Source organism: Orcinus orca, chromosome 10 (genome assembly GCF_937001465.1).
Source record: "Orcinus orca chromosome 10, mOrcOrc1.1, whole genome shotgun sequence".
Taxonomy (NCBI): domain Eukaryota; kingdom Metazoa; phylum Chordata; class Mammalia; order Artiodactyla; family Delphinidae; genus Orcinus; species Orcinus orca.
Window position 1 is genome coordinate 69,278,535 of NC_064568.1, and position 17,735 is coordinate 69,296,269.

General features: G+C 50.1%; 1 protein-coding gene across 1 annotated transcript; it reads right to left on the minus strand.

The window, feature by feature from the left end:
- Nucleotides 1–367: 367 nt before the first annotated feature.
- CCDC167 (coiled-coil domain containing 167) lies at nt 368–15,527 on the minus strand. The gene is made up of 4 exons (XM_004267653.4): nt 15,430–15,527; nt 2,429–2,523; nt 2,177–2,229; nt 368–719 (listed from the first exon to the last, which is right to left on the minus strand). Exons 1-4 carry the CDS (start codon nt 15,469–15,471, stop codon nt 616–618), a joined length of 294 nt encoding a protein of 97 aa, XP_004267701.1. The 5' UTR covers nt 15,472–15,527; the 3' UTR covers nt 368–615.
- Nucleotides 15,528–17,735: the final 2,208 nt, after the last annotated feature.

A 17,735-nucleotide genomic window follows, 5' to 3' on the forward strand; every position in this document is an offset into this window, starting at 1 on the left:
TCTTGAAGATGGATTAACTCCGCACTCCCGTGGGACCACCACACGACCACCTCAAGTCCCCAAGTTGCCCTTTGCTGCACAGGCTGCATGTTTTCTGCCATAATCACAGGCAGTGGCATCGACTGGAGGGCAAGACAGGGTTTGGTGGGGGGTGGCGGACAAGTGGTGCAAGGTCTGCCTCTCAGCCCCAGCAGTGCCCAAGTCCTCGAGATGGCGCCCACCATGGTTTGCCTTAGGAAGCACTTTGCTAACGCCTTACTCCCCACCTAAGCTGGGGGCTTACCTTCAGGCCCCTCTCCTCCCTTGCATCCTGAATGCCACCCCACTGCCCCCAGCTGCCACCAGATCATGACATTTACTCAGCACACAGAAGCAGCCAGGGTGGTTTTTATTGCCTTTCCCTTGGGCTAAGCCAACATAAAGTCCTTCTGGAGACTCAAGCCCCACAGCAGGAATGGGAGGCAAGAGGGGCTGGGCCAACAGGAAGCCCTGCTCTGATGTCTGGGTCAGGGAGAACTGGCCCTTGTACCTTGGTCCTCTTGGGGTTTGAAGGGCCTGCTTGGCCGTGACCACGGAGCTGAGGGGAAGCCTGTGCTGACTGGAGAAATCTCAGGCTCACAGGGTCCAGTAGGCGTAGATAAGCGTCAGAAGGAGGAAGATGGCCACAGACAGCAGCATGTTCTTCCGGTTTTCCTGCCGAAGCAACTCCAGTTCCTTCTCTGGGAGGAAAAAGGGTGATGGACAGGTGGTCTGGGCCCATCTGCCACTCTCATCTGCCTCCGCCTATCCCACCAATGGGTACACACACTGCTGAGTGCAGAGGTGTTCCCTCCCAGCTGCCTCCTTATCCATAAAAATGACCGTCCTCCTCGATCTGCCCAGATTTGGCTACAGATCCTGGCCCAAAAAAGCCCCAACCCCCAATGCTGCTCAACCATTTCTTTGCAAATGTAGTTGAAGATGGACTATGTGAGGGAGTCACAAAAAGGCCACACCTAAAAGCCAAGCTAGGTGGTGGCATGGCCTCACCAGGTGAGCCCTCTGGCCCGTCACTGGGTGCCCCCATGGTGCTCCTCCTTCCAGGGTGTCTCACCTGGTCAGAGACTGAGGGCAGCTGGGACCTCCTTGGGCCTGACACTGGAGTAGGGACAGGGTGGGCCCACACCACCAGTGCTCCTAGTCCTTCCCTGCTGGATGCCCAGCTCAGCAGGAACGAGGTATGCTAAGACGAGGTAGTTTGTGCCCACAAGGCAGGCAGGCCGCCTCTAGAGGAAGCCAGCCCTGCTATTCTACAGCCACGCTGTATCCATTCATATGATACACAGGTATTCTGTGAGGGCTGACGTGAGTGCTAAATGCTACAATTTTGTGTGAAAATTGCTAGGTTCGAGAGGGAACTGATGTCCCATCCCTCCCTGTGTGAGGAAGCAGGGAGATACCTGCAAACCAGCTCTGGGCAGGCCAGACGGGACCCGGGTAGGGGTGTGTGACAGGCACCGTGCTAACAGTGTTGATTCAGCCTGGTTCCTACAGGAGGCTCCCTGCCATATGGACTATTCTAGGGCTGATTCTTGGCCAGGCCTGGCCCCTCAGGGTGAATAGAACAGACAAGCCTGAGGAGCCTCTGCAGACCCATTTCCTCCTGGGCTGCTGGGGGCAGCGCCCAGCAGCCACGCTCTAGCTCCGTGCCCTGTCTGGGCTCTACCTGGCTTTGCACCCAGCACCCAGAAGGTGGCAGCATTGCTCCACTCACAGTAGCCCTTCACAGCACCCAAGTGGGAGGTTCATCCTCCACCCTGGACCCCAAAGACCCTATTCCCATCACTCCATTGCAGGGTTTTCCTGGGAGAGAGTGGAGGTCTGGGAGGAGGGGGCAGGGAGGACAGACCTCCCAAGTCAGGGTGGATGTGAGGATCTCTTCACCTGGCCACAGCCATACCCCTTCATCCCACAGGAGAACAGACCCACAGGACTCTCCATCTCCCTGGGAACAAAGGAACAAACTTGCTCTTCCAGGATGCTGGGCCTTCAGTTGGTGCCTGCAACCCCCTGGGGGCTGGCTCTCTCCCAAAGAATGCCCTTGACCCACATCACTTTGTGGGCTCCCTGGGCTGTCTGACCCTTCCTGATCCTAGGACGCGAGGGTGGGGCTGGTAATGGCAGGGAGCTTTCTTACCATAGTTGGAGGCTTTGTTCATCAGGCTGCTTTTCTCCTTCTCCAGAGAACTCCTGTGAGGGGGAAGGGGTCAAAATGGCTCAGGCCCTTTTTCTTTTTCCCACCTGAGGGATAGCTGGCACACCAGAGCAAGGGAGACAAGAGGAACATGGGCTCAGGTCTCTGGTGGCAGGGGGATGGGAGGGGTGGCAGTTGAGGGCTGGGGTCCCGGGACAGATAGGAAGGACTGGGGGATGTCGGGAGGAGCATTACCTGGCCTCTGAGCTCAGCTCTGCCCCACAGAGCCTGGAGTTCACAGCCTCCAGGTCTCTCCAGCATCGTGACAGCTTCTTCTCCAGCCCATCCATCTGAAAGACACAGCACACCCAGCAGGTAGAGATGGGTGGCAGAGCCTTTCAATTTTCAAGACAGCTGGGATCCTGGGAGCAGGAGGAGGGAGCCTCTAGGCGTCTTTGAACTAGCAGCTATGTTTTGCTGTCCTCTACCTCCACGTGGTGCAGGCTGAGCCCGCCTAGAAACAGCTTTGAGTGTTGCTCAGGGTCTCCAAGCTGCCCTGACCCACTGGGCCAAGCATGGGTTGGGGCAGATGGGAGCAGCACCCCCAGTCAGCTGTCTCCTCAGCACAGGCCCCAGCTGGGCCCCACGGCAGGAGCAACCAGAGCCCTGAATGTGGCAGGCACAGGCGGCTCCTAGAATGAAACGAGACGATGCAGGAAGCCTCTGCCTTTCCAAAGCATTCCACGTGTGATTAGACATCTAGGGGCCAAAAAGCAGAGGCATGTTTTCTCGTTGGTACACTTCATCTTAAAGTAACCCAAGCTGTAATAATATACATTTTTCCATGAGATTCAATAAAAGTTACTGACAGTACAGCTCAGAAACACTTGTTAGTTTCCGACTCGGTTCTTGCGCAAAAGCATTGACCATCATCAAGACAGCTGTAACTTGGGCGGGGGGGGTGCAGAATAGCTAAGCTCCTGAAAGGCTGCGTGCCAAAGGTACCAGTTCTCCCATTTGTTTTGATTATAGTTTCAGAGATGTGTTCTTGGGGAAATAATTTGAGTTATGGGGAAATGTTTTATGAAATACTGGACTGGATCATCCAAGGTCCTGGTATCATGCATTTGGCTTTGAAAGTTCATCTGTGTCCATCTGTCTCCAGGTGTCTGTCTAATCGGCCACCTCTCTCGGCCTGGGCCTGTTCTTCTTGAACCTCTGCCCTGCTGGTGGGAGCCTAGATTTCAGTGGGTGGGAGTTCAGAGGGCCCTGTGTCCCTCATAGCAGCTGAATGAATAGTGCTTTGGGTCCAGCTAATGCTTGATTTTCCATATGACTTCACTCATTCTCACCACATCCCTGGGAGGGATAGCAAATACTGATACAAGCTCTATTTCACAAATGGGAGAATGGGTCCTCCAAATGGAATGACTTTTCTGAGGAGTCAGAGTGGAACACTCCTTTCCTTATCGGTCTCAGCCAGTTCTCTGCTCCAATCCTTTCTGGAGTGGCCCCTGGACAGACGGTAATCAATGACTGCAACTACGAATCCCATCCCTGGCCAGTGTCAGAGTCGCACTTGAAGACTCTGGGCCTTCTGCCCCTCCCCCTGGCCAGTACCCATCCCAGCCATTCTGGGTCAGCTACTTTCCCTCATCCCAACGCCCAGCCCAAAGGACACACCATCTACCCCCTTCCCTGCAGCCCCAGCCTGCTGCCAACTCCAGCTCTGGAATTAGGGCCTGGTGGGAGGGAGCAACTGCAGAGCCTTGAGTTTAACTGCTTGGTTAACTGTGTCACTTCTCTGCTAACGGGCACCAAAGGGAGGGCTGTCCTGGGAAACAGCCCCAGCCAGGAGATGGGGCCTGTGCCTGGGAGGCCAAACGCCATGCTGAAACCTGCACTGTAGGGAAATGAGCACTGGCAAGCCAGGCTCAGGGAACAGCAACAGCCTGATGTGAAGGTTAGTGGAGACGGAGCCGGGAGGAGCAGGTGCTTCAGGCCACCATGAAGCCTGCCCTTCATAGCAGTACCCCCAACACACACAGCCAGCCCCTCAGTACCCTAAGACTTGCTGTTTCTACCTCCTGGTGTAGAAACCACAGAGCACCAAATTCCACGCTGGGTCCCACACAAAGCTTGATTCTTGATGCTCTATCTCCTCCGTGAAGCCTTCTCTATGGCCCTTGGCTGGAGAGGTACTGCCTCCTTCCCCTGGCTGATTAACCAAGCCTTCTCTCATGAAGCTGAGCGCATACTGTGTCATCCAGCTACATGTGTCCAAACCTCATCTTGCCAAACTCTGGGAGCCGCTAGGGCAGATGATGTAAACCTGCAGCCCAGTGGTCAAGTCTAGCCGAGATCGGCCCATGCCACTTGTGTATGTGACTGCCTGGCCTCTAAGGATGCCTGACTTTGTAGCTCCTGTCCTAGAAGGCCTGGCCCACTGCAGTCCTTGTGTTTGTAGCCATGGAGGGATGAGTAGGGTTGGATGTGGGTGGGGCCCAGGGGCTGGGCTTCATGTGGCACCGGGAGTCTAAAATCCTCCCCTCATGCCCACAGAAGCTGGAAGAAGCTAGGAGAAGCAGCTGTATGTGCACATAGATTATGTACTTTGTGGATTACCCAGTGCAAGTATTAGTCCTAGGTTAGATTTCTCCCTGCCCCACCTTTGGCCAGCCCCTGGTTTGCATGTCATTCTGGGGAGGAAGTTGGGGGACTTCCATCCCTAAACACCTCTACAAGGCTACCAAGGGCCCAAACGGGATAACTGGGCCAGAGCGAGGCCAAGAACTCATGCTCAGCAAAACCTTTAAATTGAGGTTGGCAAACCACAAGTGGCCAAGCTGGTCGGCTGTCATGCTCTGGGCAGGGCCTGTGGAGCTGGCAGCTAGAGGCCTTTATCTGAACGAGCCCAATCTATCTGCAGTTCCATGAATACCCCCACTTTCACTTACCACTTTTTAATGAGCTTAAACAGACTAACACAAATCAAGGTTTTAGGGACTCAAGTTCTAACCTCCCTCTATGAATATTTATGTCCTGCTGCAGCTCTCTCTGATTCCCTTCTAAATATCAAGTTCTCCTCCTTTATAACCCAGCTGCTTGATATGGGCTGAGTGAGGGGAGTCTGGGACTGTCAGGAGGCTCTTCAGTAGGCCACAGACCCATCCTCAGAAGGTGACCCCACTGACAGTTAAACACCCTGCAGCATTTGTTGATGCAGAAGCCAGTTCTCAAGCAGCTATAATAACGGGTGCCAACATTCTAGTGACCTACTGGCCGCAGATAAGGCAGGGAGGGAGGGTCAGGATGCATCTTTTAGTTGTGGCTGGGGTCGGGAGTGGTGGCTACAGAGCAAAGCTAGCCCAGCAAGATGGACCCAGAAATAGGGGAGAAGACCTAGGAAGTGGGCCTTAAAAGAAGCCCCTAGTTGGCTTTTCAGTCAACTCTCAATGACATGCACACAAATAATGCACTTCACAGACTCCCCAAAACAAATCTATAGTCCTTGATTAGCTTCCTCTCTGCCACCAGGCTGAAGGCAACAGAGGACAAGATAGCCAGGACCAGGAGAGAAACACAGGTTAGGACCAGAATAAGGAGACAAATGTCAAGAAGATTCTGGAAGCATAAGGGTCAGAACTGGGCAAGCAGTTGGGAGCCCAAGTGCTCAGAAGCCTGAAATTGTAGTTCCTGAAAAGTGTGGTAATAAGGAGTGTGGGCTGTAATCAGATGCCTCAGCTGGCTGTTCACTTGCCGTGTGTCTAGGTGACTTCCTTAATTCGGTGCCTCAGTTTACTCATGTGTAAAACAAAGATAATAATGTTTCCTATTTCAAAGAATTGTGAAGATGATAGGCAATACGTGTAAGATACTTAGTACCTAACACACGGTGATGGTATAACAAGTGTTTGCTAGCATTATTATCAGAGAATGGTTTTCATTAGATCTGTAGGGAATAAAAAGAAAATTGAGTTAATATGTGGCAAGAGTAAGAGGAGATAGAAGCAGGGGTGCGTGATGGAGAGTACTCTCCATTGGTCACTGGCTGGCAGCAGCAGGGAGGGGAGCCCCTCTGGCTCAGATATGGCCATCCTGATTCTATGGAGGGGTTCAGCAGGAGTGGGGCCTGCAGGGTAGACCATCACAATAGCAATGCCTCTACAGGCCAGCCTCTCCAGCTGGCTCGGGACACAGCATGCTGGGAACCTCATGATCCTGCCGGGGGTTGAAGCGCTGGGGTGGTGTCTGGAGCTGGTGCCAAGTTGTAGAGGCTCGGCCTGCTGGAAGCTGAGGATGAGAGGTCTAGGGCAGTGTCTAAGGGCAGAACAGACTCAGGTGTGGTCTGGGCCCTGGTGGGCATCTGAGGAGACGCGGAAAAGCAGGTGGAGCCTAGCAGCTGGAGTGCAGGTTCACTGACGCCATGGCTCTACAGCGCCTGGTGCCCAGCTAAGCTGGGAGCAGGAATGCAAAGCCCCAGGACTAAAGCAGAAAGAGGCCCCATCAAAGAGATCCGACCAACTCCAATGGGAAGAGGAGGTTACACTCTGGAGGCCAGGGAGGCCCCCAGGACTCCTGCCCAACAGGCTGGATAGTGGGTCAGTTGGCAGGAAGGGCACGGCTGACCCAACTGGTTCAGTTCTGGGACTTCCCTGGAGCTGCAGGGAGCAGCACTGCTGGCTGTGACTGTCACAGGTAAAGTAATAGCCAAGGTAGGGACTGAGACTGGCACCCATTCAGGCACAGAGTCGGGGCAGAGAGTGGATGCCCTTGATGTACAATAACATGGACACAAGGAGTGTCCATGCATTACGTTTATACTCAGAAGACCAAGTGTCCGTTTTTATACAGGAAAAAAGAACAGTGTGTCTAAGTCACTGAGATGACAGTCAGTAGGTGAAACGGCTGCAAAGGGACCCGAGGAATCAGCAAGGCAGTGGTGTGAGCTCCATACCAGTTAGCCAGCTGTGCCTTCTGGCATGTCACATAGAGCTGAGGACCTGGTAGGTGTTGTGTAAACCTGTGTGCAAGCAGTTCAGGGGACTGGGAAATAGGTGGTGAATATGCAGGGTGTCCTGGTGGGAAAGTCTACTCTTGACCCCAAGACCAGAAGTAGCTAAAACCTGCCCATGGAGACTGCTGGTCTGAGCCTCGGCAGGGAAGAAGGGAGGAGAAGAAAGGGAGGCAGAAAAGATATATGGGGCAGGGAGTGGAAAGGAGCTACCCTCAAGTAGGAGGGAGTTGAGGGCCCCAGGGGAGGCCCTGGAGACAGGATCCAGAAGTTTGTACTTTAACAGGAAAGGCCCACGAGGGATTCCTCCACAGTCAGGATGGGAACCGCTGCCTTTCTTAACCAGGCATGGACTGGGGGATCGGAGCCTGGTGGGTGGCTTCAAGAGTGGGCAAAGGAGCAGGCTCAGTGAGAAGTATAAGACCAAGAATTCTCCACAGAGGTGGGGATGTTTCCTGCAGAAGAACTTGAAGTTCTGAAGTTAGACTGACAGTCAAGGTCAGCAGAGGCCCCAACCCCAGCCAAGTGGGGCCACTGCTCCTGCTGGCAGTCATCATTGCCAGGGTCTCTTCCTGCAGCCTTCCTCCAGGACCCCTCCCTCAGAAGCAGCTCTGAGCACTCGGCTGGCAGTTCAGTAGCCCTGAGCCAGCTAAGCAAAATCACCTCTGCTACCTGACTTGGGGAACAACACCCTATTCTCAGAGCTTTAGGGAAGTCTCCCTGGAGTCCTATATGCCATAAAATCACTGTGTTAAGAGAAACTGTAAAATTCTCCCGGAATCCCTGGGTGGCGTCTTTTCAGGAATGTGGAGCCTCCCAGTACGGAAGCCCAAAATGAGGCCTCTCTGGGGGCAGGGAAGGCGAGTGCCATCTCGCACACAGATAAGTGCCCAGTACCCAGGTCAGGCCAGGCCCGCGGGGGGCCAGCTCCAGGTCTGGCTGCTGCCAGGGCCTCCAAGCAGCTTTTATTCTGCCAACAAGCACTATTGAAGGTGGCTGAATGGTGCTCCCACAAGCATCTTGACAGCCTGGGAGGTGGCTCCCTGCCCACTCCCTAAGGAGCCACTGTCTAGGGCCCAACTTTCTTCTGGGAAAGGGCAGAGGCACCCTTGGGGCTTGGCACTGCCAGGCAAGCCACTGTGCTTTCTGGTTTAGGAAGTTGTTTCCGGTCTTGCTGGCCTGGCTCTTGGGAGATTTTGGGCTGTGAGTGACAAAAAGGGGCTGGCAATGAGTTAACCTCAGGAGTCAAGCAGCGGTCATGGGGCATATCCTGCACCTGCCTGGCCGGGTCCTTGCTGGGCACCAAGACCTAATAAAGAGCACGGTGTCAAGGTACCTGAGCCCAACTCAAATCATGGACTTTCACATGTCTGGATGGCACAGCACAAGTCAGAACAGTCTCCGGAAGCCCAAAGTCCACAATAATACCAGTAGCAGCCAACACTACGGTAGCAGGCATATGTGCCAGGCACTGCTCTAAGCACCTCACATGACTCCCTCACAGGACACTCACAATAACCCTGGCGGGAGAGGAGTAGCATCAGTATCCACACCTTGTGGATAAAACTTGGGCTGCGGGGATGAAGTAACTCGTCCAGGGTCACGCAGCCAGTACCCGGGGGAGCGGGCGGTGGGAGTCGGTGCTGTGAGCTACCAGCACACATGGGGGAAGCTCAGAGGCACCAGCCCAGAGCCACTCTTAGCTCCTGGGCATAAACTCCGCTCCTTACACCCTGGGCCATGCAGTTTGTGGGCAGCTTCCCATATGCTCCCCAATGTCTGCAACAACTCTGCAAGGAAGGGACTTTTTACAGTCTCCCTTTTACAGAGGAGCAAACTCGCACATGGAGAATTTAAGCAACCTGCCCTAAGTCATGTCACTGGGAAGTGGCAGAATTGGGGTCTGAATCTGGGTTTTTCTGCTTCAGAGCTTATGCTCCTTCCACCTCTTCAAGCTCTTTCTCCAAAATCCCTCATGAAAACATTCATGACAAAGAAGGGTTCTGTGGAACAAAATCATTCCACATCCCAGTCAAAACCCATTTAAGCTTGTTGATCTGGCTTTAACAGATTCTCTACTCTGAATAATCTTGTATAAGGGCTTTGCTTGCTTTCTGTCCACATAACAGATACTCACTGTGAGGGGAGAACCTGATTGAAATCTGTTTGCTTGGAGACAGTGAGCGTCTCCAAGCCCAGCGTCTGTCCTCACATTGCAGGCAATTACGCTCTAACTCTGGGCTTCACGGACATCCCAGGCACCCTCCCCCAAACCGCCTACGCTGCCAAAGCACCCTCCAAAACACACACAAAACAGACCCAGGTTTGAGAAGGAAAAAGGTGGGTTAGTTGGGCCTGATAAACCCTCCTTTCCCCAAAGTCTTTCTTCTCACTTGCTAATAACTCACAGCCCAGAGAGTGGTGTCAGCTGTTTCAGCTCCAGCCCCAGCAGTCTGGGAACCGGATTTCTGGAAATCCACTCATTTTCACATGTCAGGGAAGCCCCAGAATGTTTATTATAATGGGTAGAGAAGCCGGACCGCCTGCCCAGATGGTCTCTGGCAGGAGAGCAGGAGCTTCCCATCTGGGGCCTTGAGGCCACACAGCCAAGTGACATGGGGGTCACGGGCCTTGATTTTCCAGGTGACTATCCTCAAACCCCAAAGGACCGATTACCCTGATACGGCTTAAGGGATGTGCTTCTGTGGAGGAGGCTCTGTGAGGGCAGAAAACAAAAACCTCCGCCATGGCTCCCAAATCATCAGAAGTTTCTCTCCCAGGCTGGGCAGATGAAGACAATAAACCTTCCCAGTTTTTAATCAATGAACAACTTCCAGGAAAAGCAGAGAGCCAAGGGACTTGTCATTTCTCTGGAGAGTCACCTCCCGCCCCAGGTCAGGAACATGGAGGTCCTCTTGAAGCCCGCGCAAGCTCCGAGGGCTTCTGGTCTCTGAGAGGCTCTGCAAGCAGAGGCACGTCAGTCCTCACCTGAAGCCTTCAGCTGTCCCTGGGCCAGAACGTTGTCTGGGGTTTCTTTTCTCTTCTTTCCCCCAATATATATTTTTTGATAAAGTAGCAAAAGCTTCTTCATCGCTGAAAGGCTCAAAGCACTTTTCAAGAATTGGCATCCACCCCGTGCCTTATGAATTCATTAATTAAGATGCTGGCAAACAGCCACTCCACACATGCTGACATCCAGCCGTGTTAGGTAATGAGGTTTTAGTCTCCTGACCCCCATCAGATGGAGTTGAGCCAGACGCAGGCTGCTGAGAGAAATCACCTGCCCAATGGCGACCTGTGGCTTGTGCCTGGCAGCAGGTGAGGCTCATTTAATGGTCAGCCGCCCTTGAACTGTGTCTGCAGGCCTCAAGCCTTTCTCCCAGCCCTGACTGGGCAGCCGCCAGCAAGACAGTGTCCAGCCGCCTGCTCCACTGTGGCCTCCTGATCTCTCACCAATGAACCACTCAACTGGGCCCAGAAGTCAGGGGTGAGGGTTCAAGTGCCTCTGCTAGCCTCTCAAAACCAATTCAGTAAATATTTATGGAGAGTCCACTAGGCTGCTTCTATCCCTTGTCTCAGAACATCAGTAGGTTCCTGTCAGCCTTGTAACAGCCTGTTCCAGGACTGAGACTGTCTTCATCCCCACTTAGTGCTCCTCCCTGCCCCCAGGGAGCTCACAGTGGTGGCTGACATTACACAATCACAAGTGTCCACACTCCTCTCTTCCTGGTGCTCATCCTGCTTTGGCCATTTTCTCCACTCAACCTACCACCTACCCTTCATCGTCACTGATCCTGGCCCCTTTTTCTGATAAGAATTCCAGTGAATTTTAAGTAACTCCCATTAGGGCTTCCCTGGTGCCGCAGTGGTTGAGGGTCCGCCTGCCGATGCAGGGGATGTGGGTTTGTGCCCCGGTCCGGGAGGATCCCACATGCCACGGAGCGGCTGGGCCTGTGAGCCATGGCCGCTGAGCCTGCGCGTCCGGGGCCTGTGCTCCGCAACGGGAGAGGCCACAGCAGTGAGAGGCCCGCGTACAACAACAACAACAACAACAACAACAACAACAAAATGACTCCCATTAACTTTTATTCCCTCTAGCAGATACTATTAGTTGCCCAACACAACATTGATTCCCTACCCCTCCCCCTTTGCCTGCCTCCACCATAGAAGTAAGAAAAGCTCAACAGATGCTTTCCCAGCCTCACTGCAGCCAGAGGTGGTCATGACCAGTTCTGGCCAATGAGATGTTCCAGAAGTCGGCTGGGAGACGACTGAGAGAGCTTATGCTTTGCTGATAAAAGGGACAAAGATTGTTATAGTTCCTTTTTCTTTTTTCCCTGACTTAAAGTTGAATATGATGACTGGAGCTGTGGCAGCTATCTTGTGACTAAGAGGAAACAGCTGAGAGAATGCAGAAACACCAGCCCTGACATAGCTGAACCTTTGAACCAATGCCAGTAGCCACCTCCCTCCAAATTTCTTGTGATGGAAAAAAAAGTATATTCTTGTTTGATTAGGTCACTGAGGTCAGTTTTCTGTAACCTGTAGCTAAAACCTTTCCAAACTGACAGATTTTTGTACCAGGGACCAGATCCAACCAAGTTATCCCCTTAAAGATGTCAACTAAGGCACTGCACATCTGTTAACTAAAGACCAACTGGCTGTTGAAACATTTAAGACACTAAGAATGGTCCAGCTGTGGAGGAAAAAAAGTACAATGACCAAATAACAGCTCATTACTATCAGAAATTAAAAAACAGGTTTTACATCAGCCAAAATCCTATCAGTTTAGACTGAAATGCATCCTTTCTCTCAGCCAGAATCCTCCTATCAGTTTAGACTGAAATACAACCTTTCCCTCCTCTCACACAACTTGAAAATCAGTACCAGAGCTGGTGATTTCTCACCTGAGCTATAATTCTCTCTTGTTATTCAGAATAAAACTCATAGCCAGTTTTTCCCAAATCTGAGATCTCACAAGGTGGCAAATGAGCTGGATAAAAAGGCCTTGAAAGGAGCCACAAGTTGGGAAGGCTGGGAGGTGCCTTGGTGTCCTGGGAGGTGACTACCCAGTACAGCTGGCCCCAGCCAACCCTCAGGGGGAGTGCTCTGTAATTGCTTCATTACAAGTGGAGGCTGTTTGCAGGTGCTGAGATCACTCACTTGTGGGAGTTTTACTGCACTCGTCAGATTAACATTTTTGATTAAATCACCACTTCATTGGCTTTGAGCACACGACTTTTAATAACAGGACAATATCTACTGCTACTGAGCACCAGAACACATTCAGTACTCAGATCCGCAGGGGGCAAAGGAGGAACAATGTGAGGAGATGGCTAGATGCCAAGTTTTTTCTCAGGTGCACAGTGGCAGAGCTCAAATCTTAGAATATCCAAGCAAAAGGTAACCTAGACATCAAGATGGCCAATGTAAATATCTATATTGGTATTGATAGGTTAAAAAAATAAAGGGGTGAAGGTGACTGGTATACGGCCCTAGGAGAGCATGTACCCCACCAAATTCAAAACACTTTTAAAACCCGTGTCAGCCAAACAAAAGACATCTATGATCATCTATGATCTATATGTGGACCACAGTCAGCGAGTCTGTGTCTGTAACCCCTGGTGAAATTCAAGTCCTTCATGTTACAGATGAGGAAACTAAAGTCCAAACAAGGGGGCTGACACAGCCATGATGGAAGGACATGAAAGAACTACGAAGGCTACTGATAAGAAAGCACTGTTTGTTGATTATCCACTCTGTGCCGCACATGCTAGGCACTTTACAAATACTGTCTTATTTAATCCTCAAAACTACACTGTGAGGTAAGATGGAGTCTGCTGAGGAGAATTGGGCTGTCCACTAAAATACACTCTTCTTCCACAGCAATGGAGCTGTAGTTGGGCACGTGGCCTCCTAGCTGATGAATGCGTTTCCCTGCTACCCCTTGCAGGTTTTGCATCTTAGCTGCATCTTTGCCAATGGAAAGTGGGCATTCTGGGCCCAGAATTCTTAAGACAGTGGGTGTGCTTTCTCCACTCTCTCTTTCCCACCAGTGGATACCTCAATGGAGTGCAACCTAGTTTCATTCATGAGGTGACAACAGACCCTGGCCCCCAGCAGAGCCACAGGATGGAAGGAATATGGCAGAACCAACACTGTCCTGGTACTCTAGACTAGGGGTTGACAAACAATGGTCTGGGGGCCAAATACATTCCATGACTTGTTTTTGTAAATAAAGTTTTATTGGAACACTCTCATTAATTTATGTACTGCCTATGGCTGCTTTTGTGCTAAGACATCCTATCTGAGTACAGCTGACTCTCATTATTTGTGGTAGTTATGTTCTATAAGGTTGCCAACAATGAATTAGCAAATACTGAACCAGGTTAGGTTCTGGTGAGCCTCTGGTCACATTTTTATCAGCTGATCAATACAAAACCTTGTTTTGTGTGTGTTTCTGTTTAAAGAGACCTTATTTAATACATATTGTTGATTAATTAACACTGAATCACATCCCACAGGACTATAACTCATGCCTGAGAAAGCTTATCTAACACACATATTTTCTCCATAAGGCATGTCACAGCCTTCTTGCACTTTGGAAGACTAAACAAGCACTTCAGCACTACACTCAAGGGCCATTTTAAACAGCAAAATCACCAAGAAAAGCACAAAAATGCAAGAAACTTGGCAGTAAATAGACCAGAAAAAGGACACTTGTTTACAGCACACAGAAGAGCTGAAAAATAAGACACAGCATTGCCTTGTTCCACCTTAACGAGACACATGGGCCTCAGGTGAATCAAATATTGATGCTTTGAGTCAGCCTGAGTCAGCCTGTTAATTACTACAAAAGCATTTCAAGGACTGATTTGGGGGTTACAAGTACATTTTAGCAAGTAGACAAATGCACAAATAAGGAATCTGTGAACAATGCGGATCAACTGTAGTTGCAACAGAGACCATGTGGCCCACAAAGCCTAAAATATTTACTATCTGGTCCTTTATAGACAACATCTGCCGATCCCTGCTCTAGCCTGTCAGAAAAAAAAAAACTTTCTTGTTCTTGAAGCCACTGAATTTGGGGGTTTCTCTGTTATAGCAGCTTATCATGTTCTAATACAGGCTATAAAGTCTAGGCTAGTCCCATGTCAGAGTGCCATCTCATTTTAGCATCTATAGTCTCTCTTACAAGGAGATTCACATTTCCATCGTTTTTTTCCCTACCAAGTTGGCCAATATTTCTCAAGGGGTGGTACTAAAACCTCCTGCATAAACACTGGTGTAGCTTGTTAAAAATACAGATTCTTTGTTAAAAATACACACCAAGTCCTACTGAATTACTCGGGGTGGGGGAGATTCAACTCTCCATTTTTAAGACAGATGATTCTTAATGCGTTCTTAAGATTGAGAACCACTCAACTGGTAGTAAGCTCAATAAGACAATTACCCAGTATCTTTCTTGCAACCCCAGGGAGGGTGATCTAAGGGAACAGTAACACAGGAGAAACAAGATGCACCAGAAGGCAAATCACCTGTGCTTGATTCTCGGTGCCTCAACCGTTTCAACGGTTGGGCTCTACTTGAAACCTCAGGTTCCCCATCTGTAAAAATCTCACAGGCTTGTAGTGAGCGCAAATAAAGTAACAAATAGCAGCTGCACCAATTTTCTTTCCGTCCGTATGCAGTCAATTATTTGTAAGCTCTTTGCGAACATCACCATTCCAGAATTCTCTACAAATTCCCACAGGTTCCCAAAGTAATTTTCAAGCTTCATGCTTTAGTACCCCGGAGGAAAAATTCCCCATCTCAAGGGACAGTTAAGCCACCAGTAATACATTAAACAGTATGGGGGTCCCTCACTTCTGAGGGTGCCCTCATCTACAGGTCTCTAACCCTTTGGGATCCCCTCACCTGCGAATACCCAACCCTTTTGGGTCCCCTTCACTTAAACGTCTCCCCTCAGGGCCTCAAGATTTCGGTGTCACGCCCTCTTTGGTGCTCCCCTTACCTGCCTGTCTCTTCCTCTCTGGAGGTCCCCTGGCCTTCTGTTCCCAGCTCTCGTGGCCCCTCGGGCTCTCCAACCTTCGGTTCCCCCAGCGGGCCGTGTCCCAAACCCACGTCGCCCTCACTTCCTCCCCTCACTCCCTCCTCCAACCTGCAGCCGGGCCGACCCACTACCCCGCCACGGGGAGAAGGCAGTTCACGACGTGGCCCAAACCCCATTTCTCCCCCTCACCTCTTGCGCGACGCCCAGATTCTCCCGCTTCTTTTTAGTCATGTTACTTGCCGGGTTCCCGGAGTCGTTATTGGACTCGCCCACCGGCGGCGCCACGCATGCGCAAACCCCTGTGATTCTCCCTCATTGGCCGCCGAGAAGGCGGGAGGTGGGACTACTGGCGGTGTCCATCTAATTGGGGGCGTGGCCAGCTTGGCGCGGCCATGTTTATGAGGGGCAACCGCTCTGAGGCTTCAGCGTAGCGGGTGGTGGGAAGAGGATAACTAGATTGGCCCGGGAGGAACGATGGCCCACCCAGGGGTGGAGCTGGCCCTTTCCTTACGAATCAAAGGCACTTTACAGCCCAGAGAGGCTGTTTCTTCACCCCGTCGTCTTCTGTACCCTTCTTCCTTTTTGTGACCACCCTGCCCAGTTTGAGGCCAGCTCCCATCCCTTCAATTCTGTCAAGTTCTTTCTGACCTTCAAGGCCCATCCTGAAGCACTGATCCTCCATGAAGCCCCATCTTGAGTCTCTTGGCCCTTTGGGAGCTGATCATGACCTTCTGTTGTCATTCCTCCTTTTTGTCTGTTCTTACTTATTTTTCTTGTTTTATTGTAACAGAAACAGACTACAAACGTCACAGAAAACTTTTAAGTGAAAAGCAGCATCCTTTATCCTACTGTTCTTAATAGAGTTCCTATATTTGTTTCTGTATATTCCGACCCAATGTCTGTATATTCTGACATTGTATTTTATACTGTTGTAATCCTACTGTACAGTATGCTGTAGACCTATGTCCTTTGAAATGGTTTGACTGTGATCCAATGATTAAAAACTACAATTTTGTATCATGACCCAGTTACCCATATAATTGAAACCAAATTTTCCTGATAAACACCTTTACCACCTTTGATGCACTCAAATATTTTCTAATCTAGTCTATTTCATTAAAAAAAAACTTGGTGGCAGGAGACCTATTAATTTTATTTCATGACTCATTAATGGATATTGAACTGCAATTTGGAATAAACATTTCCCCATGTTTTGAAATCATCATTTGTGAAGGCCGTATATGCCCCCAAGTGAATACATCCCATTCTTGTATTGGACATTATTTTATTGGACGTTACCTCCAAATAATACTAATACTAAAGCAAACATCTTTGTGTACATAGCTCTGTCCTTCTGAACTATTATTTTTTTTTGCCTTTTATACTGTAATTTATTATGGATACACTGTTAGTCCACAGATGTAATCTCTTTGCCTATTATATATCACACACATAAATATTAGCATACAAATAATATATTCTTCATTTTGAGATTTTTTTCAGTAGTTTCTATCTTTATTTTTTACCTTTTGGTTAACCCCTTACATTCTTCCATCCTCACGCATTCACGCAATACTACACATCAGCTCCCTACCCCTATTTCAGCCAGATAACCATCTGAATTATTTCTTTAAGATAAATTCGCACAAGTGGAATTATGGGGTCAAAGACTATGAGATGGGAATCGAAGCTCCTTATTTTCTGACCAGTTATCTCTCTGTTGGAGTCTCTGTTTCTGTGTGTGAATAATAACCCTGATGCAGTGTTTGGGTGAAAAAAAAATGTTTTCAGATCTGTTTTGTCTTCTTGATAGAGTCATTGAATGATGGAGCAGGAGGGGACCTGAGATACCATCTCGCCTGGCCGCCTGACTGAGGCCACAGAGGGAAAGTAGTAAATTCTGTCTGAACAGGAAGCAGGCTGCTCAGAAGTTGTTTAGTGCAGTTCTTAGCTTAACACCCAGCCCAAGAAAAAACTTACTCAAGAACATTGTCCATCAGCTGTCAATCAACAGCATTTATTGTTAGAACACTCTTCATATCATTGATTCTGATCCAGAAAAACCAGAGACTGTGCTTCCCAACTGTCACAGGCACAGGCCTAGGGAAGGTGAGAGGAGGAGGAAAAACACTATGTTCTTTTAAAAGTGGTTCCTTCTGCATTTGTTTGGCACCAAGAAAAAGCCACGTAGATCTGGGTACGTCTCATGTTAGTTCCTTGTCTCTCTTCCCCATTCCCTGTGAAATGATGCGTGAGCTGTCATCCTTCTCCCCAAAGAGCCTTGGATTCTCCAAGCCAAACCTTGTCCCACGGTTCTGCTAATGGGACAAAATACTTGAAGTGGGTCTGGAATGAGAGCCTATGTGGGTTGGAGTGAGGCCGACTGGGATTACAGTCCCAGCTCTGCCACTTAGCAGTGGTGTGATTTGGGGCAAGATACTTAAACTTGCTGAGCCTTAGTTTCCATGACTAAAACAAGCTCATTGTGTCAGACT